This window comes from Ailuropoda melanoleuca, chromosome 10 (assembly GCF_002007445.2).
Source record: "Ailuropoda melanoleuca isolate Jingjing chromosome 10, ASM200744v2, whole genome shotgun sequence".
NCBI lineage: Eukaryota > Metazoa > Chordata > Mammalia > Carnivora > Ursidae > Ailuropoda > Ailuropoda melanoleuca.
Window position 1 is genome coordinate 62,897,928 of NC_048227.1, and position 25,885 is coordinate 62,923,812.

A 25,885-nucleotide genomic window follows, 5' to 3' on the forward strand; every position below is an offset into this window, starting at 1 on the left:
TTCGTAACACAATGTGCATCACTTTACAAATCTATGAAATGAAGATAACGATTTAATACCTACCTCTAAAAAGGCTTGGAAGATTTTTTAAAAAGCGGTGTATGTGAACATGCTTTGTAAACTGAAATAACAGAAATGTTAGTGGATTTTCTTATTTCTCTTCTTAAATTCAGCCTTCTAAATAAGTAGCTTTTTTCCCTAAATTTTACAGACTTAGCTTGTGGCAAACATTGTGTGTAAGTGTGGTCATTTTTGCAGCCATACATGTTGTGCTCACTGCTATAACCTCTTATTGAACATGTAGACTAATTTCTACAATGACGGGCTGGGATCGATCAATTTAGAAACTGACCAGAATTTCTCTAAGCACTGTGCGTGAGCCCTTTTGTTGTTCCTCCCAACAAGAAGTGGGGTCTACGTTTTCAACCCTGGAATCTGGGCTTTGCTGTATGATCTGCTTTGACCAACAAGATATTAAAAGATGTGACTCAAGCAGATGTGAAAAAGGTACACTGGGACTTGCCCTCTTTTGCTGCTGGGACTTTATGAACAAGTCCACACTAGCCTGTGGGGTGATGCCACATGGAGAAAGTCCCCAGCCACCTCAATCATCCAACCCACCCAGATGGCACCCTAGACATGACAGTGGGTGAGGCCATCCTTGACCATCTAACCTCAAACATGAGAAATAATAAATGTTATTTTCTTAAGCCGCTAAATTTTGGAGTGTTTTTTTATGCTGCAAAAGCTAATCGATACTTTGGCCTAAAGTGGTTGCCATAGCTACTGAAATTTCCAGAAACATCTCTTCAGTGACTTGTTTAGGAAATAACTACTTCTATTTTCAAAAGACCTCTAAGACTTTAAGATACTGTATTTGTGTGCAGTTATCGTTTTATCTGAGAAAGTTTCTCAACTAATGGAACCAAGGGACCAAGCAAATCCTGTAAGACTTAGAGTCATTAAAGATGACCCAGGAAGTAAACAGTAGTTTGATTAAGTTTCTAAAAAGTCAATTGCAGAAATTTTAGCAGAGGCCCCCTTAACTATCATTTCTCTTCAACTAAACCCTCAAATTCATTCTTTACTCCACCCTCCTCATCCACTACTCACTTACCCCTGCCTCTCACTTAGAGAAGCTCTGAGCAGCTCCCTTTTCTTATTTCTCTCTTTTCTTATTTCTGAATTGTGGATGGTCTTGATTGTTACACATTGGAGAATGTAAATAAGAAATCCTTTTCAACAAAACAAAGCCTAAAGTTTCTATAATCAGATCATATTCGGAATTATATTAATAAAGTTACAAGATTTGATGAGTAAATTCAGTACAATAAATATGCCACAGTGATAACTCTGTGAGAAACTGAGAAGAAGCAAATCGCTGAATCAACAAAATATGAAGAAATGTGGAAATATGGTTACGGTAGGATATTGGGCCTAGAATAACATACTGAAAACAGATAGCATTTTTCCAAAGATGATATAATTTAAATTGCACTAAAAAGAGACACACGGTGGAATTTTTTAATCACACACATACAAAAAACTTCTATAAATCACCTCAACAAAATAAAAAATGGAATATTTATTCACATAAGGTATACATAAATGTAGTAAGATACTGAGCGCAAGAGACATAACTTCAACTAAAGCATGAAAATATGGCGTAATTAAATAAGGACACATAGTTATGACAGTCCAGGTTAGTCCCCTTACCCAATTAGCAAACATCAAAAGCAAACTTATCTGGATTAAGTCCCACAAAAATGAGCCAAATTACATTAATCAGATTGTAATGGTCAGTTAATAACCATAATATGATACATATAATAAATAATGATAATAACTGTAATACAAGCCAATAAAGTTTTATTGGACTTTACAGAATTGGGTAATTATTATATCATCCTTAAGTTTCATATCAAAAGTAACTCTAGGGTAACAGGACCACTGTATAAAAATATTTAACCAGTATTTATTCAGTGCCTACTATCTGTAAGTCAACCATTACACAGAATTTCTTTGTTCAGTTAGAGTTCCAAATGTTTATTTTAGTCCTGTTAATTTGAAGGTGGACCATGTTTTATCCCAAAACATCCCCAATGAGTTTTATCACAAAAACTCATTTATCCCCATAGGTACATTTAACTCCTCTTAGTACTCCAGCTACCACAAAATGCATGGCTGCATTTCAGTAGAAAAAGAGGTGCTACCTTACAGGCACTTTTGTGTGGCATCCTCTGGTCTCACCTCTTCCCGCTACCTAAACCACATAGAACTATCCAAGCTGCCATGAACATGCCACACGCTTTAACCCATCATAACTTCTGCATAGGCTGTTTTTTCCACCACCTCCAACCATCATCGCCCTCCCCAACACATACACACACATACACACACTGAACTGCTTTTCAACACTTCACTACATGCTTCCAGGCTAGATTCAAATATCATGCTGCCTTTATGAATCCTTCATGTTTCCCCAAAGCTAAGTCAGATGGCTATTTCGATCATTTTTAATAAATATGTATAAAATAATTCCATGATAGCATCTAAAAAACTGAACAATAATTTATCTGTTTATGCATTTGTTTTCCCTTATTCTGTAAGCTTCCCAAGACGGTCTGTATTTTATTCTTCTTTCTATTCTCAAGTTTCAGCGCAAGACCTGGAATTTAATGGCTACATAATAAATGATGAATCAAGTATGAATAAATGAATGAATGAGTGAGTGAATGATGAAGACTGGGGTAAGAATCAAAGTGTCAAAATTACCCTTCCGGGCCTGCCACCAATGACCTGAGTAACCTAAGGGCAATAAGCCTCCTGAATCCAGTTCCTTCCTGTTAAGTAAGAGAGCTGCACTGGATCACCTAAAGATCTCTCAAATAGTAGCAATAAAAAAGAAATAATATTTTTTGAGCTCCTTCTAAATGTGAGACCCCGGCTTGGTGCTTTACACTTACATTAATACTAATTATGACGATCCTACAAAGTTAGTCCTGCTTATTCCCATTTTGCAGATAAGGAAATTCAGACTTAGTTTACGTAACTTATGGCCCCACAGATAATGAGAATAAAGTTAGGAGTCATACGCAGCTCTGCCTGATTCCAAAGCCCATATTATTCCCTAAAACACTAGTGACAGAGTATGTTGGCAAGTTGTAGGCATATCGTAAGTGTTAAGATCACCCACTTCTGTGTACGAGTGGAGGATTATCTATGCACTTTTGTATACAAGATTTCCTTGTCATCAAAGAATGGTGATAATTCAGCCATTCTGTTCTGGACTACTAAGTGCATGTACACACCAGTTATAACTGAAATCCACTTGAGATCCTGGCAGTCAACTTCTCCCTAAATCAGACTCAAGGTCACAGGATTTTCTCAATTCCCAGTTGGATAAAACCTCTACTGGTTTAGTGTTATTGATGGTAAAACCTCATTAAAATGTTAATGTCATTGAAGAAGGTGGATACCTGTTTAGAGTCTCTGTAACAGAGAGTAAAGATTCATTGCCAAACCCAAGGCATAATAAGTTTCTGGATAACACGATTTTACTATATATATATATATATGTAAGTTATTGTTTATAGTGGGTCATTCTCCTCCTAGTGGAAACAAAACAAAAACAAAAGATATATTCCTTAAGATCAGGAAATATGACTTTTTTCATAACCTACTATCAACATACTATGAGCTCAATGCATAATTAGGTATTTACCTGTCTTCCTCTACTCACGGGGGGGGGGGTTTACCTCCTGATAAACCCATATTTAAGAAAATATCTTAAGTTGAAACCACATTTAACACACCTAACCTACTGAACATCACATTGACTTTAGCCTATCTTAAGCACGCTCAGAACACTTACATTAGCCAACTGTGGGGCCAAGTCATCTAACACAAAGCGTGCTTTATAATCATTGTTGAATATCTCATGTAATCTATTGAATACCATACTGAAAGTGAAAAAACAGAACGACTGTATTGGTACAGATACCGGTTGTTTGCCCTCAGGATCACATAGCTGACTGGGAGCTGTGGCTTGTTGCCACTCCCCAGTATAATGAAAGAGTATCGTGCTGCCTATTGTTAGCTTCAGAAAAGATCAAAATTCAAAATTCCAAGTACAGTTTCTACCGAACGCATACTACTTTTGCACCATCATAGAGACAAAAATAGGAAGTCGAACCATGGTTAGTTGGGGACTATCTATATACCTAATCATATTTTGCTCTTTATGTCCATGTGCTTTGTCCCTAAATCTCTTTCAAACATGGGAAATAACTGCTCAGTATACTTTCTCATTTGCTTTCACAATTACATGGGGTGGAAATTTTTGGAAAAATAAATACCAATATCTCAGAAATTATCTCTGGGAATTGAGATTATAGGAAACTTTCATTCTTTATATTACTCATTTTGGCATCATTTAAATTTTCCAAAAAGATCATGCACTGGTTTTATAATTAGAAAAAGCATAATCTTCAACAATGATTTCAAAAAGGGTATCATAAAAATCTGGTTAAAAACGACGTGCACGATAAATCAGAAACTTTAGATTTATTTTGCCCCTGGATGATTTAGCAACTCTTAGCATTAGAAGATAATGCAGATGTGCAGAGTATTATCTAATATCTGGCCTTGAATGGGTATCTAGGGATTGACAACATCTCATCAGAATGCCATGTAGTGTTGAGTCACAAAATGCCTTTAATTTAAAATCAGCTCAGAAGTATACTCAAACATTTGGCACAGGGAATTCTACGAGTCCGTGAGGGAAATGTTCTAATCCTTCAACATAAGGACTCCAGGTCATGTTCCTCATTTAAGCCTGCATCACCTCTTAATCTTGACAACAAAATCCTCACCAAAACTTTGGCAGGCACACCGGGACTGATGCTGCCAAACAGGCATCATTACTGATCAGTCTGGTTTCCTCTCCGCTGAAACATAAAGCTATCTAACAAAAATTGCTTGATGCAAATCACAAACAGGTTTTCTCAAATTTGGCTCTTTGGTGTATGAGCAGAAGGAAGAAAAATCACCCTACAGTTACCTCTGTCTGCCCGCCAGGACTGTACATCAGATGCTGGCAAACTATGACCCGTGGGTCAAATCTGGCTGTTCCCACCCCATCCCTTCACTGTATTTGTATGACCCACAAACTAAGAACAGTCTTTTAAATAACTGGATAAAACCAAAAAGAAGAACAAGAATTCATGACATGGGAAAATCACCAATAGTTCAAATTTCAGTGTCATTAAATAAAATTTTATTGGAACACAGCCCACTCATTCATTTATAAATTGTCTATGGCTGCTTTGATGCTACAACAGGGTTGAGTAATTCAACAGGAACCACACGGCCCTCTGTGGTGGTGGAACAGTATCTCTCAAAACCTTGTGTCCACCCAGAACCTCAGAATGTGACCTTATTTGGAAACAAGGTCTTGTAGATGAAATTACGTTTAGATGAGGTCATACTGGAGTAGGGCAGGCCCCAAATCCAATGGCTGGTATCTTTATAAAAAGAGGAGAAGACACAGATACACAGAAAGAAAGAATTCACGTGGAGATAGAGGCTGAGATTGGAACGAGGCATCTACTAGCCCAGGAATCACCAGAAGCTCGAAAAGAGGCATGGAATGGTTTCTCCATCAGAGCCTCCAAAACTGTATGAGAGTAAATATCTGTTGTTTTGAACCAGCAAAAGAAATAAATTTCAGGTATTTGTGGCATTTTATTAGGGCAGCCTAGGAAATGAACATTATCTGCAAAATCTAAAATACCTGGCCCTTTCCATAAAAATGTTGCTGACTCTTGATACAGAGGATTGTGCCTTGGGGGGGGGAGAAAAAAACCTCAACACAGGAGAAGTTACCCCAGGCTGACTTAACCAGGGCTATAGTGGGTTTAGAAAGGCCATAAAAGCATTTAAAAAAAAATCACATGGCAGTTAAAGGACAGGGCAGTTCTTACCATACATGCTCATACTTAACTTACAGTTTTTCTTAATTTCATAGAAGTAGAGAATACTAATCATTTATTTTAGTTGTTGATCACACACTGTTATGGTGTACTGCATGAGTTTCGATAATAGCACTTGAACTTAAAAGTTCAGGAGTACCTCACAGTTCTATTATCCATGAGTGTAACAGGAAGTCGGTGTTTAGCATGTGAGGCCAATGACCAAGAGCGGAAGAGGTGAGCTGACCCTCTCTAGGGAACGATTCCTTATAACTACACCTGAATCTGGCTCAGTAAGAATGCTACCCCGTTCCAGCTTCTAGGAAGTGCTGTTGCCATCACTACAGAGTCTAAAAGCAGTACTTTAAAATCTTCAAACTCACAGGCACTCAGTAAATCTATGTTGATTGATTAATGAATATCCATTTCTATTTATTGGTAATATCTAAAGAAGTCTCGGGTTTTTAGTAACTTCTATCGTATTTGATTACAAGAATCTCCATCGCTGGTGCTCTACTGGATATAAAAACACAATATGAGGGTAACAAAATGCTTCTTTCTCAATAATCACTTAATTCTTATGTAACCTGAATTTATCTGGCTCAAGACTAGATTGGTACTCTCTTGGCTTAATTACTCCGATAGAAGATGAAATATACCTAGTGAGAGGAAGATGAGACTTCACATGTAATTATAACACAAAAATACTCATGACACTGGCTACGGAAGATGGGGAACTCTGTGCCCAGGATACCAAGCAACTCCAAAAGAAACTCACATTGCAGTTACAAACCAAATTATAATTTGCCTTGCATGACAAAGAACTTCAAAGACTTCGCTGATTCTTACATCAACCACCATGACTTTCCAAGTAGAGCTGAAGGTTCAAATTTGGTTTGATGAGCCCCTTGCTTCTTGGCTAAGAAAAAAACAAAATTGCCAACCAGGCAAGTTACATGATGCAAAGCTCCCTTCTGAATGTTCTTTAGTTGAGAAGATATGGGTCAGCCAAGGAAGCATCAGTTCCCCAGTGAAAAGCTGATATACTGTTAGCCTGAGACAACGACTTCCAGCTCCTGTCTGGGCACCAGATCCCAATTACTCTCATTTCCGGTGTAGCTGCTGCGTGAAAGAGTGGATGCTTGCCTGACTGAGCTGAAGGGCTCTGTGTGTGCAGCCATCAGAACAAGGGACAAAGAGTAGAGATATTGAAGCCTACACGTAATTCTTTTAAACATTTTCATTTTTAAAATAAGAACATTTCATTTTTTAAAATGATACATTTTCTGTCAAGAGGAACTGGATAAAGGACAGCAAAACAAAGACCAGGAATCCTATTTCATCTACTGGATCACCTTCTGCACCACGTCTTCCCAGGATCCATTTCACCAGAGAAGAGCCGCAGACACCAATAGGAGGAACCAAAATAATTCTGTGAGACTCCTCTGAATAGCGACATAAAGATTTCATTACAATACAAGACTTGCCAAGTCCCACCACTGATTTGTGGGAGACTCCACGTGGCTTCTGAAAACTGACAGGTGTCACAGAGGGTTCATAACCGACTCATTATTGAGGTAGGAGCCACCCCTCAAAATAAGGATGTCAGAACCCTCATCCTCACATACAGCTTCAATGAGGCACGTTGACTTTCTCAAGCGTTTGCTGACAATCTCCACCAGCACTGGAAGTTCAGATACCTCCTGAGGCAAGACAAACCATGTCTTCTTTATTTTATTTTGTGACCTTCCCCTCTTCAATAGGCCTCCATTCAATGCAACCCAACTCCCCTCGTCTTTGATCCTTTCAGTTAGTGCCTTTCCTATCTTTTTTGTATTTAGAGCAAGCCTCATTTTTATCATCTACTAAATCTATTTTTGACTGGATTAACATTTAAATGAGCTGACTACACTACACATCTCATTTTTTTTTTAAATTTTTACATTTGATCTGATCTAACAGGCATCACCGGCATCGTACCTGAGGCACTGTCTTAAGTGAGAAAAATGATACAGAGGTAGTTCAATTTTTCAGTGTTCTCTTTGCAATATGGAATTAGCATACATACCCACTTACTTTAAAGAAGGTGTCTAGAGACCTTTGCATAATCAAGGGACACAATACATCAGGCATTCCTCCTGACCAGCCAGCCACCTGTAGAAAGTGTTCGGATACTCACTAAGCATTTACTGCCCTTACTTTAGGTTTTGATAAATAATGCTGATATCGTATTTGTTTACTGAAATTTGCAGATTTGTCCTAACATCAAAGTACTTGATGAGTCAGTGTCCTGAGAGCTGCTAAAACTCCCATCAACTTGTCAAGTGTTGATGGTGATCAAACACTCTGCTTTGCAATCATACTAAATAACACACAAAAGCTAAGCTTAATTATAAGTATAATGTTTTTCAATTTTATGGATGGGATGATGTTTCATAACTTTATTTTGTAGGTGAAGTTTGAAATTAATATTTAAGTTTTGCTGAGATTTCACTTATGTGAATCCTTTAAAGAAACAAGTTAAAAATAAACCTCCAGACACTCTATCAACATACATATAACTCATTTTAAACAAGAATTGAATCTGAGAAATTTTAATCATATAAGAGTCTATTCTTCCAATGCCTTGTGACTCAGGGACTTATGGAATTATGTGACATTTCTTTCACTCAGATTCATTACTCAACATGAAGTTACCTTTAAAAGACAGACAGTAACAAGAACGGGACTGTAGGAAAAAGCTGCCTTGAATAGAGAGTCAGAAGACGTGGTTTCTAATCTTTATTCTGATATTAGGATCAAATGCTCCTGTAGCACATATGTAGTAACCCATTTAAAAACAACAGGGGATATAATATATAGCATGCTGGCTATAGTTAATAATACATTAAGAGACTAAATCTTAATTGACCTCAACTATGTCTGGTGAAACATGGGAACTCGACTTATTATGGTGATCATTTTGTAGTGTATACAAATATTGAGTCATCACGTTTATATATCAATGATACCTCAGTAAAAAAAAATATATAAGTAAGACAATAGGAGAGAGATAAAACAATAGATTATCAAGGAATAATTTACACAGCATATAATGAAGACAGCTCTATATCTTTACCTAAGAACGTAAAAGAGACCTGAAAACAGAGACATCTGACGTTCTTAAAAGGTAAACTCAATATTATGAAGATGTCAATTTTATACAAATTGATACTCAATTCAGCATAACCCTATCAAATATTCAGAGAGAAAATGTTTCTGGAATTAAAAGGTTGGCCCTAAATTTCACCTGGAAGAATAAAGAACTAAGAAAATTGATTTTTTAAAACTAAAGAATAAGAAAGGATGACTTTCCTTACCAGATATCAAAATATATTACAAAGTTATATTAATCAAACAAAGATCTATTGGTGTGTAAGTAGGAAGATAGTCTGTCAAACAGAAGAGCCAATTCAGCGACACACCCATGTTTTAAGGAGAACATTGGTGTAAATCAATGACAGCATTTCAAATCAATTGTGGTAGAAGATGAGAAAAAATATCAAGGGAGAGCCCTACCTCACACTACATTTCAAAATAAATTCCAACTGAATGAATAATCATAACATTTAAAAAATTATAACAAACATGAGGAAAATACTGTGATCTTTTAAGGCAACAAAGTCATTCCTAAATAAGACAGAAAACCCCGAAGCCATAGGGGAAACAACTGACAGAAACGAAACTTTTCTGCACAGCAAAAGAGCACATAAGCTAAGTTAAAGGAGGTGAAAGACAGGAAGAAAGTCTCTGCAACCTGGAACAGAAAGGGGAGAACTGCTGTAATATTAAAGACTAAAAAGCTCCTTCGAATCAGCAAAAAGACAAACAGTCCAATATAAGTAAGTAAAAGTGTAAGAAAGAGCAAAAAAAAAAGTGATCAAAAATGTGAAAAGATACTAACCTTGTTAATGATTTCCCATCAGATTACAGAAAACTGAAGAATTGATACTATGCAGTTTTGACAAGGAAATGGGGAAACAGGCATTTTCATCACTGTTCATCTGACTATAAACAACCGCATTTTGTAGGTACATTCAGCAACGTCCACCAATATGTTATAGATTCTGAGGACTAATCATAACCTCTGATGAAGCAAAATTACTCTGACAATCTATCCTGCAAAAATACCTATACATCTGGACAAATATATACATGAATATTAATGATATAAGAGAGAAACAAATTTAAACCACCTAAATATTCATCCATAGGGGGAATGAGTAAATACATTTTAATAGTTCTGTATGAACTCTGAGACAGGATGTGGCAGTTAACAAGAATGAGTCTTTCTACGTGTGCTCGCAGGGGAGTTCTTCAAGATACGATGCTTTAAAAAGAAACCACAAAATAGAATACATGGACCATACAAAATAATTTCATTCACTACACTTGTAAAACTCATGTACATATTTGTAAGCATGAAAATGAATAGAAAAAAAGTCCAGAAAGATATATCATGACCTGCTAATAGAGGGTAGAGGAATTTCTAAACGAAGGAATAATGAAAGGGAATATTTTTCAGTTACAGTATATTCTCTTCCGCCGTTTTTTAAAAAATTGCAAAAAGCACATATATCTTTTCTCATTAAAAACTTCTGCAGAAAAAATAGGAGTTACCAATGCATAGTATTTTTATTAACAAACCCCCCGCCTTATGCAGAACTCCTTGGTCATATAACAAACCAGTAATTACAAAGTCTCAAAGTCTAGAGTTTTCTTTTGTTACATGTTCATTTCTTTTCCTTATTTTTCACTTTTATGTAGATAGCTCTAGTTTTTGTAAGGTTAAGCTAATGCAGAAACACTGAAAAGTTTTATAAGAGAACCTTTCTGGATCCCTTTCTAAATATACACAAAGCCAACTTTTAAAGCTATCTTTTGATATAGGCCTCATCTAAAAGTCCGTGTTTTTTCCTAGAGGAAACAAGAGCTCCAAGGGCTGCCACTGCCAAATGACACTGCCAGTGTAGCCGTGCCCTGGGCTGGACATCAACCTTGAGTCACATGATAATGGTGCCTCTGCAACAGTGAGAACAGGATTTGAATCTGATGTCCAACCTTCTTTGACATTCCAAGGTTCTTGCTCTGTAAGGGAACGGCGTGTTTAAACAGTTACCAAACCTTTGAGACCACTTTTTGCTACTTATTTGCAGTGTGATCTAGGGGAAAACTGCTTCACTTTTCCAGGTCTTGCTATCTATCCCATAAATGAAATGATATGAATGCAGGGACACCTGGGTGGCTCAGTTGGTTAGGCATCTGCCTTCGGCTCAGGTCATGATCCAGGGCCGTGGGATCCAGTCTAACTTTGGGCTCCTTGCTCAGCAGGGAGCCTGCTTCTCCCTCTGCCTACCACTCTCCCTGCTTGTGCATGCTCTCTCTGACAAATAAATAAATAAAATCTTTAAAATAAACAAACAAAAAAAATGAAATGATACCAATGCAGACCTCACAGAGCTTGGACCCAAAGCTAAGTGTATTTGATTCCAGAACTCTTCATTGCTACAGTAGACAGAGCTCTGTCTCCTGAGGTAATCACATATTTCATGTTTTATAATCATGATGACAAGAATAATCAGTATGAAGATTATAATTGTTATAAATTATCTTTTTAATTTTTTTTCACAATTCGAGGAAAAGGCAAACCTGTAAAAATAAAATTTGCATATGGATAACAAAATATTGCCCAAAGAAATTCAGGGTACAAATAAATTAACAGATTGCTGTTAACAAGATTTTTAATTAGCACCCAGGAAAAAAACAAAGAGAGAGAGAGAGAGAAGCTGAAAAAGCTCATTACTCTTTCTGGACTTTCTATGAGAAGAGTGGGATTTTAAAAAAGTCCAATGCAAATTTTTCTAATTGCTCTTTACCCTGACTCGCTTTGCTGGCTTTCCCAACTAAAGCCCAGGTGAGATGTCCAAGGAGGGAGGACAAAACACCTACTTCTATTAAACAACCCTGGTTTGTAGGATATTTAAAGAAAAGCATAGATTAAGAAAAGATAGTTAGAAGAAGAGCAAAATGTGGGGATATAGCATTTGCTTAATCATGTAGAAGTCTAAACGTTAATTAAAATTGACATTAATTAAGAAATATAATCCCACTTGCTTCATGAGAACCATTGGCTTGCTAGAAGAAAAACACCACTACTCACATGGAATTACCCATTCTATTACAGGCCTTCTAGGGCCTTGTGGAAGTCTCTGGTCAGCTTCTTTCAGAATTCCTTCAGGAATTCTGCCCAAGGAATGGATTCACTGCAAATCCTTACTTTACAAATAAGTATTTAATAACAGCTCTGCTGATAAATGTTTTGCTTGTTTCTTTGACTTCCAAATCCATTCACCAAATCCCTCTTATTCCAAGATGAAAAGGAAAAAAACCCACATTTATTGAGAGTTTACTAAGTGCCACCCCAGGCTATTCACATGAGTTATATCAGAACACTCAACCTATCACCTGCCTATTTTCATTCAAATCCCAACAGAAAACATCTTACAAAGCACACCTTAAAACAACAACAATAATACATTATTTTTCTTTTTTAAAAAACAAACTTGTATTTATTTATTTGAGAGAAAGAGAGAGAACAAGCTGCGGGTGGGGAGGCAGAGGCACAAGCTGACTCTCCACTGAATGCAGAGCCTGATGCAGGCAGGGCTCGATCCCATGACGCTGAGATCAAGACCTGAGCCAAAGTCAGATGCTTAACCAACAGAGACACCCAGGCACCCCAATAATACATTATCTTAGCAACTCTTTATTTTTTTTAAAGATTTTTATTTATTTATTTGACAGAGACAGCCAGTGAGAGAGGGAACACAAGCAGGGGGAGTGGGAGAGGAAGAAGCAGGCTCCCAGCAGAGAAGCCTGATGTGGGGCTCAATCCCAGAACGCTGGGATCACGCCCTGAGCCGAAGGCAGACACTTAACGACTGCGCCACCCAGGCGCCCCTTAACAACTCTTTAGATACAAATTTTTATCCACATCTCACAAAGGAAGAAACTTGGGCTCAGGAAACCTGAGTCAACTGTGTAAGGTCACAACATAGCTGCCACCTGTTTGAACCTGAAATTGAACTCTTGTCCTCAAATCCTGTAGTCCACCTACACCACAGCTGTCTCACCCCAGGAGTGGTAAATTCTCTAAAGACAAGTATTAATTTTAGAAACAGCCAAAAGCACTGTGAATAAACCTATATTTTGAAAGTTAATTGAATACTGAAATGTTTAATGTACCTAGAAGGCGTTAGTAGTATTAAAGTGAGTGATCAAAGTGGGTGATGCAGTTTATAGTAATAAAAATCATCATCATAAAGTACAATTAGAAAGTATGCAGACAGAGTTTCTCATGTGGCTTGTGAGGTCCATCCCAAAGAGAAATGTTTCCCCAACTGATTTGAAGATCGGTATTGGTCTGCTGGCTATTCTGAAGTGATCATTTCAAAGGATAATTGCTTGTTCCTATGAGTGCTGATATGATAACAATGGAAATCAACATTCTTAACTTCATAGTGTATTCTGTTTATGCATAGCCATACATTCTAATAATTATATTGTGATATATAATATATAATGTATTATAGAAACAATATACTATGTAACATATGTATATATAATATTCAATATATATACATACATATATATACATATATATAAAACCATACAATAACATAAACTACATTTTAATATGTTTCATGAAATAGTTCTGAAGATTCATTAAGGGCTTAATACTAAGTTCTTAACTAAGAATTAAGTGAAAAGATACGGAAAAAAACAATATAAGTAGATGTATGCCTATATTGTGTCAATTTTTTACTGTTTTCCCCCCCTAACTTGAATGAATCTTTCAATTGTATCAGTAAAAAGAAGTTAAAGTGAAAATCAAATTCTTTTCAAAAAGTACTGACAATGTCTAAAACATAACAATTCTTTGCTTATTATGGGACACTCTCAAAACATCACAATTATAATAATACAGATTTTGTAAATTCAAAAGCTGTAGATATTTTTTGCATCTCGTGAAAAGAATATAAAACAGATGTAGGGAAAATCATCACCCGTTTTAGTCAATTAACAGATACTATATAGTTTAAACTCACTAGAAATGGTTAGGATAGTATGGTGGAAAAAAAAACAAGAGACCCGGCCAGAAAAAGCGTTAGTGTGAGAAAATGAAATGTTAAGAACATGAAAAAATATTTTGATCAAAAAGGAAAAACTTGTCTTATCTACACAATCGGGCAGAAATGTCTATTATTTACTAATTGCTGTTTTTTCTTCTCTACCTCTTTTGGGAACATTTTGCCCCTTCTGGTGTGATTATTGTTGTGGTTGAGTCACACATAGAAGACTGGAAAAGGGCATAAAAAGTTCAAAGTCAGGGTTCTCTCCTCAGCAGAGAGGGAAATCAGCCGATATCCCCCTTGAAACCTTCTCCTTTTGAGCCCCTAAGAAAAGAAGCTGGTGGAGAACTGGCTTCCTCAATTGTTTCTCAAAGAAGTTCTTCACTCTTCTCTCTATAAACTATATTCAATGGGGTTGTACTAAAAACTTGTAATTACTAGTTCTTTGCCAGGAGGGAGATAACACAATTATAAGGAAGAGTTTAATATATTGCCATTCAGCAACCCCAAATAACCTTCTGCTTAGAGATTATAGAGACAGATTATAAAGAATTTTGGAAGTAGGCATGGGGGGGATTAGATCCCAGGCAGCTGAAAGTCAGTTTTTGTCAGGAGAGTTACAGGGTAGATGTCTGTGGCATAGAATGCTCTGGAGCAGGGAGAGACTACCTAGGAGGTAATTCAGAAAGCATCAAGAACCTTGATTTCAGTTTGGCACTGAGAAGGGGGAAAATACCAGAGATGTTCGAAAGAAAAAAAATCAACATGACTTGACAAGGATGATCCATGGGGTCTTCTGGGCTGTAGTAAATCAAACAGGGAGACTTCCAGTCCTCTCCTTGCTACTGAATTATTTTTATATTTTGCAAAGTCAAATCAATGGTAATTTGAGAGGGAGAAAAGGTAACATGAGGGATCATGTAACCAAGAAAGAAAGATGGTGGTGGTGGAAAGAGGTTTACAGGCTGCCCTAACAGGCAAAAGCTTAAAGCTTTTAATTTGTTAGGTAATTTTTTGTTTTAGTTTTTATTTCTAATTGGTAGTAGAGTGTTTGGCCATACTGAGCCCTAACAATCTGGTTCTGTTCTTAGCCTGGAAAAAGAGGAAGGGGAAAGTCCAAAATGTTTCCAGGAAACCTAATAAAATTCTTTCAGAAGGTGATGCTAATTTGGATGGAAAAAGGATAACCTTAGTTCGAGGCAGTGGTAAGAAATATACACATAGCAATGCCCAGATCAGTGAGCAGCAGAAAATACAGATCTGGAATTTGGGCTGGCAGTTAGGACAAGACATGCTGATCGTAGTGTCATTGGCATAGAAGTAGTATTTGAATCAATGAGCATGAAACTCAAAATCAACTAGAAACATGCAGTGACTATCTTTTTATTGAATATCAGGGTGGCATGGGAGTGGAAGACAGGCTACACAAGGGCAGAGACAGGACGGGGCAATGAGAAAGTCTGCCTGTCCCAGAAGACTGCAAGAAACTGGCTGCTTGGGGCAGCTACAGTTAGGACTTCAAGCAAATTATTTAACTCTCTTATAATTTGGGATTAACCTAACTGATATTTGAATTTACTGTAGGTATTAAATGAAAAAATACATGCAAAACTGCTTTAGATTTAAAAACTAACAAGTATTTACACCCACCACCAAAATGTAAACCCAATTCCAACGGTACCGTTAGTGGAAGAATGCCCCATTCTCATCACCCCTACATTTACTGCTAAGATTCTCTTCCTTCCCAGGCACCCTTACAGTCTTCTTACAGTGGCACTGTGAAGGTCTGCACCTCTCCATCCCTAATCTCACCTCCTGGCCACATCTCACATCTGGATTTCCTGCCCAAATGTAACTTCTTCTCTGTAGTTCTACACGCTCTTTGACCTACATTCCAAGTGACCTCACTCCTCCGTCCTAGGCAGCACTCACACTTTTGTCCCTAGGGAAGGTAGAGGTAAGCTCTGGGTGCAACTTAATCATGTTTTTATTCAATTACACAAAATCTAGTTTGTGGTGACTATATTCTGGATAAAGTTACTGAGTATGTATCCATGTTCAAGAATCTGACTGGTCAGATTCTATGAGAGAGAGAGAGAGAGAGAGAGAGAGAGTGTGTGTGTGTGTGTGTGTCTTTAAATGCTAATTCTCATTTTATAGATGTGGTCCTAGATACTTCTCTCACAATGCATACATACACTTTCATATCCTTTGGTTAATTTTTTGTGTCTCTTGGGCATTTTTGTAACCTCCAAGAGAACTGAAAACATCCCGTAAAATTCTTATTCTCTCTAAGGCAGCATGGTATCCAGGGAAACACTGCCACAGGCTTTGGAACTACCAAGAGCAGGATTCAGAACCCAGCCCAGACCACTTACGGGCAGCAGAGCTCAAGCCTGTTATGTAACGCCTGAAGGGCTTGGTTTGGGAACACCATGGAAGTAATGGTTTCTACCTGTGGGGATTCAATGAGGCAGAGTCAGGCCAAGCACTATCTCAGACTGCCTGGTATAAAGTAGACACTTAAGAACTATCTGTTAAGCAAAGGAATGTCAGTGTCCTTCCCAATCAGCCCATCAGAAAGCCTAACAGAGCGCTGACTGCATTGAAAGATCCATCAGACCAAACCCGAGCAGGCCTATCTGAGGTCTGGTTTAGCAGTAGCTTAATAAAAACTTGTCGATTTATCCACTGCCACAAGTGATTTCTAAAGGTTAACATATCCTTTGGTTTTTTTTTTTAAACTACATTATCATTTGGAATAAAAATGAATGTTTGATATAATTCTATACTTTAATTTCAAGAAACACACTTCAAATATCCCATTCTAGCCAGGAAGTTAATCTAGTATTTAATATCAGAAAGTATGTATGACTTTCAAATAATAATGAAAAATTACCCTTTGCATGGTTCCTATGCTATCACCCTGAAAAGTCAACTTCTTTCTGTATGAATTTTGTATTCTCACTTCTACTTGGCCAATTAATTAGGTAATTCTGTAAGACTGGGAACCTGATCCTTTTAATGTAAACTTTGATTGCTCATCTTTATTTACTCGCCTGTTACCCCTGGAAAAAAAGATGGGAGGGAAATTACCTCCCTCTCCCAACTCAGCTCTTTTAAGAGCTGATATGGAAAGTTTTCAGCCTATTCCTGCGGGGTAAATATTACAAATTCTAGGAAATGCTACTGTAGAAAAGCTTTGAGAATTCCTAGGGACAATTTTTTCTTTAAAATTTAATGTTTTCCTTCTTTTCATTTACCCTTTTCTAACCTAGAATGTATCCCACCCTTTGGTAGCCCTTTCAAACATAAAATTGATATGCCTGAAGAGCGGTGACTAAAAATCAACTCATGCTTATAGTGGTTTTGTAGTAATCACCTATGTATCTGGAGGGCATCCAACATTCCAGAAACTTCATTCCTATTGTACAGGTGTTAGTCCCTGAGTCTCCATATCAGATAAACAGTGACTCTGATGTTTCCTAACTATGAAAGAATCTTTCCATTTGATTGCTATTGCATTGTTAATAAGGAACACTAAAGTGAAGTCTAAAGTTAAAGAAAATTTCAGGATATGGTACCAATTTAAAAATTAATAAGGCTCCTACTACATACAAAATATTAGATCCCACCACTTTGTTACAACCATTGGAGGCCTTATCAGATTCCTAAAATCAGATAGCCCTCAAAGCACAAGCCAACACACTAGTTGTATTTCACTTTTCAAACTTTGCTAAGCACCAGTTTCCAAATTTCTAAATGTAAAATGGGGATAATGGCATGAGTCCATGGGGTTTATAGTAAGAGTGAAACACAAGCCTAGCACAGGCTCACACAGTGCAGTGCCTGGCACATGGTAAGTTCTCTTCCCTTTCTCATTATGTTTATACATACCTGTATGAAACCACACAGGATTAACTGAAAGGGAGGATTATGAGAACAGAGCCAATTCAATTTACACTTCTGTGCAGATATTGACTATATAGGTGCAACACAATTTGGATATAGGTTGAGAAAATGAATGGCTGGTAATTTTAAAGACAATTGTAATGGATACTATTATTCAGTTAAAACTTAGTTAGAGAGAGAAACATTGATATGCTGATTAAATATCAGTGGGATTTATCAACCTTAAATGGGCATTCATGATTGCTCTCAAGTCTTACTGTGCCCCCAAATCTCAATCCCATGTTTCCCAATCCTCATTCCATACCTTCTGTAATACAATTAAACTCCAACGTTCCCTCGCTCTCAGCCTATGACTTCAAGGACCAACAGAAACCATCAGAAGGGAATGCTCCCATTTTCCCTCTAGTAAATCTGTAGCCATCCTTTATAGGAAAGCAGCAGGATCCCTCAAAAGCCAATTTCTCAGCCTGTGCCCTGTATCTCCATCCCCTCCTAGATTCTTAGGGACCTCATCCCATTCATTACTCCTTTTCTCGCTTATACCATTTCCTTTCTACTGGATTAATTTCCAGAGCAGTCAACTTTGCTCTAATATCTTCCATTCACGGCAACACAACCCAAAACAAAAAAAAGTATTATTTCATCCCTTTCTAGCTTTTACCTGTCTCTCCACACTCTTTATCCAGTCAAGCTTCATAGAGATAGGGTCATTTATGCTGTCATCTTCTTTACTCCTCAATACTAAATCTAGATTCTACTCTCATCGTGCTGTAAAAACTGCTCTCAAGTCTGTAACTAGTAACTTCTGTATTCTGTATACAGAATGCTGTTCTAAAACCAGCAAAATCCAATGGAAACGTCTCAGTCTTTATTTTATTTGACTTCTCAACAGCATTTTACAAAACTAACCACTTCTCCTTGAAACATGATCTCCACTGATTTTCCTGACACCACATTTTCCTGGTTTTCTGTCTACTCCTTGGGAGTTCCATCTCAGTCTTCTTTGCCAGCCAGACTCTTTTTTTTTTACCCAATCTCTTTTTTTAATTCACTTTTTAAAAATTTTACATTATATTATATTATTTTTTTCTTTTTTCTTTCTTTCTTTTTTTTTTTTTAGCTCTTTTGGGATAGAACTGACAAATCTCTACCGAGGCTCGTAAAGCAGAAGATGCTCACGGTATGACTCTGGATTCTCTTGTCTTTTGCATGTGTTCTTGGCTTCAGAAAATATTTACATATGGAATGGTCACAAATCTATGTGTATTTATATTCCAAACCAGTCTTTGAGCTCCAGACTCTTATATTTGCACATTGAACTTTTCCACTAGGATGTTTTATAGGCATGTCAACATATGTCCAAACTAATCTCTCGAGCTTCCTCCCAAACCCATTCGAACCCTATCCTTCCTCAGGCACTTTGCTATTTTCTCCATCTGAACACAATTCTCAACCTCTTTACTTGGCTAATGCCTACTTTCTCTTCCATTTCTACATAAATGTCACTGTTTTAAAAGGGCCTTCTTTCACCCTCCTAACTAGACTACCTTATAGCACCCTGCATCTTCCTTCAGAGCACACATGACCACTTACAATTACGTATCCATTTGTACTCTTTACGTTCCATTCTGCCATCTCCCTTACTTTGCTCTAGTTCTCTTCTCGCACATGCTTCTAACATTCCATATAATTTGCTTATTTATAGTTATTAATTTTTGTTTTTCTCTCCACCCTAGAATGTAAGTTCCATAAAGATTTCTTGCCGCTTTTGTTCACTGTTATGTTCCAAATGCCCAGCACATGATAGGAATTCAATAAATACCTGTTGAATGAATGAGAGGCTATGTCTGTTTTATTATACCCTATATTCCAAACTAATCAATTTCTGTGGAATTAAGGTTCTGATTATATAAAATCTAGGAAGAAAAAATGGAGCGCAACGCCATAAACACAGATCTCATACTCTGTGAATGATGAATGAATGCTAAATTGAATGCTTTCAGATGAAAAAGGCATATTTATTTTGGAATCTAGAACAGTGGCCCTCACTTTTTGTTATTGTTTTTTGTTTGTTTTAGCACCCAGTCCATCTTGTCTTTTGTTCTCTTTTTAAAAGTTTTAAAAGATGATATGAGGTGGAAGCTACATGAGAGGAAAGACCATGCCCATGTACTTCGGTGTCAGCTGATGTCCAGGCCTCTTCCTGGTACTTAGCAGGAGGAATAAATAGATAAAATCAGGGACGAATGAGGGGACCTACCCAGTGACTATGTGCCATCAGGTGTAGGCCAGACAGCACCCTGCAGTAGTGGAAGAAGCTTTGGACTTGGAATCATCAAGGGGGTGAGCTCCCTTCATATCTCTACCATCTGACAAAATCTGGCAACTTCCCTGCGCCTGGTTTTTCATCTAGTGAGAGAATGAAACTAGATGAATTACTAAAATGTAGGTTCCCTGAGGCTAGGGACTGCATCAGTACTGTTCTTTGGTGTGAAAACAAGGCTTACTTAGATCAGTGTGTGTGGTGAAGGGTAGGTCCTCAGGAATTCGTGTGAATCCTCTAAAAATTCCTTCCGGTGCTAAGATTTTAAGGAAAAAATAACTTTTTCTATTCTATATATTTCTACTCTATAATTCTATAATAATTCTATAATATTTCCATTCTATATAAATAGTTCTTTTATTGGAGAGAATCACACACAGATTACCATCATCTTAGAAATAAATACCCCGGTGCATGGTGAAAAGGATACAAATAAAAAATAAATGCCTGTTTCCTCTTACTGAGTTGGACACATTTACCTGTTTTACATTTTCACTGTGAATTATTGGGTTCTTCAACCATATTTGCATAAACAATCATATTTATACATTTAGCGTTTTATTCGAAAGCTTTAGCTCTGGGTGGGAGAGCACCAAATTCCTGAGGAACTATATACTCACACTGTACAACTTGTACTGGTTCCAGTCTTGGCGGTCCTTCCCTGCCATTATGCAGTTTCGGAGGCAGAACGGCCTCTTCCCATTTCTCAGCCCCTTTCTTCCTCACCCCATCCTCTGCCTTCCCCCATTTCCCCCATTCTGGCTTCCCCTTGGTTGGTCCGACGCTGGGGGGGGGGNGGGGGGGGGGGGTTGGGACAAATTGCCCCAGCGCTCAGCGCCCCCGGCAGCCGCAAACCGCCTCCCGCAAGCAGTTACTGGGGACCGCTGGCTTTCCAACCTACGCTATAAATGCGCTTTCGTTATCGAAAGGAAATCGTATTTTGTACGGTAAACTAGGGACAGCTCGTGGGGAGCGAACCTTTGCGTCTACACTTGTTTTCTAGCCCCGCAGCTGCTGCGGGAATTGATTGGTTCCCTGGCGCCCCCGACGCTTGGGGTCCCCCCGCGCTCCGCCTGGACCCCGCCCCCTCGCGCAGCCATCTGCTTCGCTGTCTGTCTCGCTGTCTCTCGCTCAGCATCTCTTTCCCATCCACCACTCCCTGCTCCCCCCCCCCCGGCCGATACCAGGCAAATAGGCATTCGAGAAAGAAAAGGGGGGAAAGCTACACGGCAGTCTGGTAACAAAGGAGCAATAAAAGCAGCCCCCAAATGGAGGGCTTGGGACGCGTCTGCGAGAAAATCCGAAAGCGAGCTAGCAATCACCCCAAGTTAAAACCAGGAGGGGGTTGCAGAGGAAGGGGCATGATTCACGTTGGGGGTGGGGGAAATCAACAGCCTTAAATGAGCTTTTGAGAATCGCCTGGATGGTGGTTTTGGATCAGCCCAGCTGGCTTTTCAAGTTGGAACTCCGCTAATACAAGGGATTCGCGTCCACCTCGGCGTCTGGGGTCTTGGGCCAGGCCAGCGGGCTCCCTTAAGGGTGATAAGATGTTTGGCAGGATACACTTCTACGGAAACGTCTTTCCATCAGCTTTGGGGAATATGACTTCGTGATCGAAAGATGCTTCTGAAGGCAGTGGACAGTGAGAAGACGAAGCTTCGTGTAACGATGTACAGCTTGGTGATTTGCAAAGCAATGCTTGAACAAAGAGTTATTGGCTTGAACCAACCATCTTTTTCACTCAAAGTGTGACCCATTTCCCTACAATAAGCAGAAAATAAAACTGCTTGAGAATTCAGAGCCAACACCAGGAGAAATGAACCATTCTCTCGACTGCTTCTCACTTCCATAAGCGAAAGGTTATTCATTTCATGATTACTAAATGTAAACGAGAAAAGGGTCTGATGTGGAAACGAGTGAAAACTTTGGGAGAAAAAATGTAGGCGGTAGGAGAATGTTTATTAGGCTGTATGCTTGATTTTTTTTTTTACCGCCTCTTCCCCTTCTTTAAATCAGTGCCTTGTCTTTCACACACAAATAGCGTCTGGTACGTCCGTGGCAAGGGGTGCGTTGCAAGTACTCTGTGTCCCCTTGTAGAAGCTTTTTCTCTAACCCAAGCTAGACTTGGAGCGTTCAGGAGCTTCTTGCTATTTCTCAACATGCAGTTTCTCCTTAGAACTGAAATCGTCAATCCAGTTGTTTAGAATTTCATCGCTGCTGCCTCCCTCCCTTCCAGGAGCACACACGCTTGCATGCACATTTGTACATGTTCAGAAAGAGTCCATCCGATCCTGGCAGTAGGCTGAAAACGATTCATATCTACGTGAATTGCATCCTAACCGTATATATGGATTCATATACTCAAGGCTGTGTCTCGTTTTACCATAGAGGAAAATTGTCATTTCATACAGTGATAAAATGCAAACTGTTATGATCTTTTGTAAATGGCCTCACTTTATATTGTGGGGGGAAAAGCACTAACTGAGAATAGTCGGGGGTGGGGGGAATTCGATGAGCGTCGCAGGCCAATATCGAAACATTTTATTTCATGCCAATATGGGATAGGGTAGGAGTGTGGCTTAGGCTCCTTGCCGGTTTTGCATTTTCCACATCTGGCCTACAGACCTAATTCTAACTTGAGATGTCGTTTGATGAAATTCGATCTTCGTGGTTTAAATACCTTTCAATTTGGGGCGATTTAACATTTGCAACCGTTAAAAAAACAAACCTTGTGCAGTATCTGTGAAACCAATATGGAACACGGAGAAAGAAAACATGCACACAAATCCCAACCATTGTCTTTAACACTCGCATACACACGCACATACACATAAACACACAGGGAAGATGGGGGAGGGGAGCGAGTGGAGAGAGACAGACACGGATATAGACCGACAAGAGTCAAAGCGAGTCAAGTTAACGCTTTCTCCGCCCCCATCCACAAGTACCCCCCCTCCCGCGTTAATTAATTCCAAACAAAGCAAGCCAATCAAGTGATGCATTATTATTTTCAAGCAGAGGGAGGCGAGAGGCATGTATTTTTTAATTGATTTATTTATTTGGAGGACATTAATTCTCGGTCTGAGGCTGATTTTCAAACCATTTGCAAAGCGCGGCTCCATTGTTCGCCGGGCGCGCAGGCTCCGCCCCCTGCTTTGTGTGCGGTGCGCGGATTGGCCGGCGCGCGCGGGGGCCGCGTCAGCGCCCGCGAGCCCATTCATCTGTGCACTTGGGCGTTGGACCCCGCATCTTATTAGCAACCAGGGAGATTTCTCCATTTTCCTCTTGTCTACAGTGCGGCTACAAATCTGGGATTTTTTTATTACTTCTTTTTTTTTTTTAAACTACACTTGGGCTCCCTTTTTTGTGTTCGACTTCTACTCCCTTTTTCCCTCCCTCCTGCGCTGCTGCTTTTTTATCTCTTCGACTTAAAATTTTTTATCCGGAGTGTATTTAATCGGTTCTGTTCTGTCCTCTTCACCACCCCCACTCCCCCCTCCCTCCGGTGTGTGTGCTGCTGCCGCCGCCGCCGCTGCTGCCGCCGCCGCCGCTGCTGCCGCTCGCCCCGTCGTTACACCAACCGGAGGCTCTTTGTTCCCCCCTTGGATCTGTTGAGTTTCTTTGTTGAAGAAGCCAGCATGGGTGCCCAGTTCTCCAAGACCGCTGCGAAGGGAGAAGCCACAGCGGAGAGGCCCGGGGAGGCGGCTGTGGCCTCGTCGCCTTCCAAAGCGAATGGGCAGGTAAATTCTACCTATGTTTCTGGTCATTTCTTTGGTGTCTTTATCTAGTCCCGACGCTTCTCCTCCCCTCCCGGTCGCGCCCGAGGCGCATTCGGCGAAGAGAGGAGCGTGGCCAGTCTGAAAGTTGAATGGAAAGCGATAGCTTAAATTGTCAATTTCTCATAGGAGGTTGGGGGGGGGGTCTCTCCTCCACCCCAAAGGAGTGGTTCCCGGAGAATCCTGGCAAATTCTTGTGTAGACGCGAGGAAAGAAGTGATAAATCGTCTAAAATGGCGTGTTTGGAGCTTGGCAGAACGTGACTAGATAGGTGCTAACCCCCCTCCCCCCAGTCAGGTTGCATTTGTGTTTGGTGGGCACAAAGGTGTTTGGGTGGCTCTCGTGTTTGTTGTCGAGATTGGGTCGCTTTCAACATTTCTGAACTGGTGTGTTGGGGGGGCAGGACGGGGGAGAATGGGAATGGTGGTGGAGAAAGGCAAGGAGGGAAAGGCTGTCTTATTGTATGCTGAAGCGGTATGCCCTGGGTTCTTGGAAAGGTAGCTGGCTGGCTGGAGCTGGTAGAAGGGTTTCAGTATCTTTCCGTGGGGCTTTCCCACTGTTCTAAATCTTTATTCGTCAGCTGTCTGTGGAATTACACACCCATCCGACTTTTAAAAAGGTATCCCTGGGGTGGGAAGACTCGGTGGGTCCTTGAAGATAACCTGCCCAGATGGTCAAGAGGAGGCAGTGTGTGTTTCGGTCGAGATTGTTCGTGTGCGTGGCGGCGCCTGGACCACTGCGGGGGGCCACCCCAGAGCTGCCCGGACCCAGGCAGATGGCCACGGTTGGGTGGGCGCGAGAGGTCGGCCATGGGTGGCTGCTTCGCAAACACTGGGCACCCACCACGCCTCTTTTCCTAGAGTAGAGGCCGTGTAGCGTCGCCTACTCTAACCTAATGGGGAAGGCGAGCTCTGCCAAGAGGCTCTGAACCCGTTAAAAATGCAAAATGAGCCGCCGTGGCGCGCCCCGGCTTCACAGAATCACAGGCGAAGGTGGGCGTGGAAGCCCAGGCAAGACCTCAGAAATAATGGGTTTCCCCCTGCCTTGTTGGTTTTATTCGGACCAGGACGCCGGGAAGCCACCTGAGCTTTGTTTGTGGACTCTCGGCTGCGCGATCCGGGCTCGGGGGCGCCTCGGCCGGCGGGCAGGGCCGGGCTGGGCAGGGGGNGGTTTAGGGAAAAGGGGGATGTGTACCGGCTCTGGCTCTGTGCCTTCTCCCAAAGGGCGTTTGGTGTATCGTGTGTTACGTGGCTCTTTTTTTTTTTTTTTGCAGAGCCCGTGAGGCGAAGGCCGGAACGGGTTATCCCTTGCTTTCCACGTCTCGGGCTCAGCACTTTTAAATCTGTGGGGCATTTGTTGAGTGGTCGAGGCTACTGCTGGGTCTTTAGGGCGCCCCCAATGGCACTGCCCCGTTTCTTCGGAGAGCCCTTGTCTAGGCAGGCAACCCCGCCTCCCCATAAGGGGATGGAGGGACTCCACAGCCAGAGGGGCCCAGGGGGGAAACTGGTCCTTCCCGGCCCAGGGGTGGGGGCGGCGATGGCGGCGCCCGGGCCGCTCCAGTGACACTCCCGCCTTCTCTGCCCCGCAGGAAAATGGCCACGTGAAAGTAAACGGCGACGCCTCTCCCGCGGCCGCCGAGCCGGGCGCCAAGGAGGAGCTGCAGGCCAACGGCAGCGCCCCGGCCGCCGACAAGGAGGAACCCGCGGCCGCCGGGAGCGGGGCGGCGTCGCC

The 25,885-nt window shown here is 40.3% G+C and overlaps 1 protein-coding gene and 1 long non-coding RNA gene across 2 annotated transcripts in view; one reads left to right on the forward strand and one right to left on the reverse strand.

Annotated features, from left to right (window-relative positions):
* Positions 1–21,168, reverse strand: part of LOC105239106 — a 57,603-nt gene extending 36,435 nt beyond the window's left edge. The window contains exon 1 of the long non-coding RNA XR_002143412.2: positions 20,999–21,168. This is a non-coding gene — a long non-coding RNA (uncharacterized LOC105239106). The remainder of the gene's footprint in view (positions 1–20,998) is intronic.
* Positions 21,169–23,577: 2,409 nt separating this feature from the next.
* Positions 23,578–25,885, forward strand: part of MARCKS (myristoylated alanine rich protein kinase C substrate) — a 3,219-nt gene continuing 911 nt past the window's right edge. The window contains 2 exon segments of the mRNA XM_034669005.1: positions 23,578–24,118; positions 25,743–25,885. The exon segment at positions 25,743–25,885 is cut by the window's right edge and continues 2 nt beyond it. Of these exon segments, the coding sequence (XP_034524896.1) occupies positions 24,017–24,118; positions 25,743–25,885 (245 nt within the window). The 5' untranslated portion in view covers positions 23,578–24,016.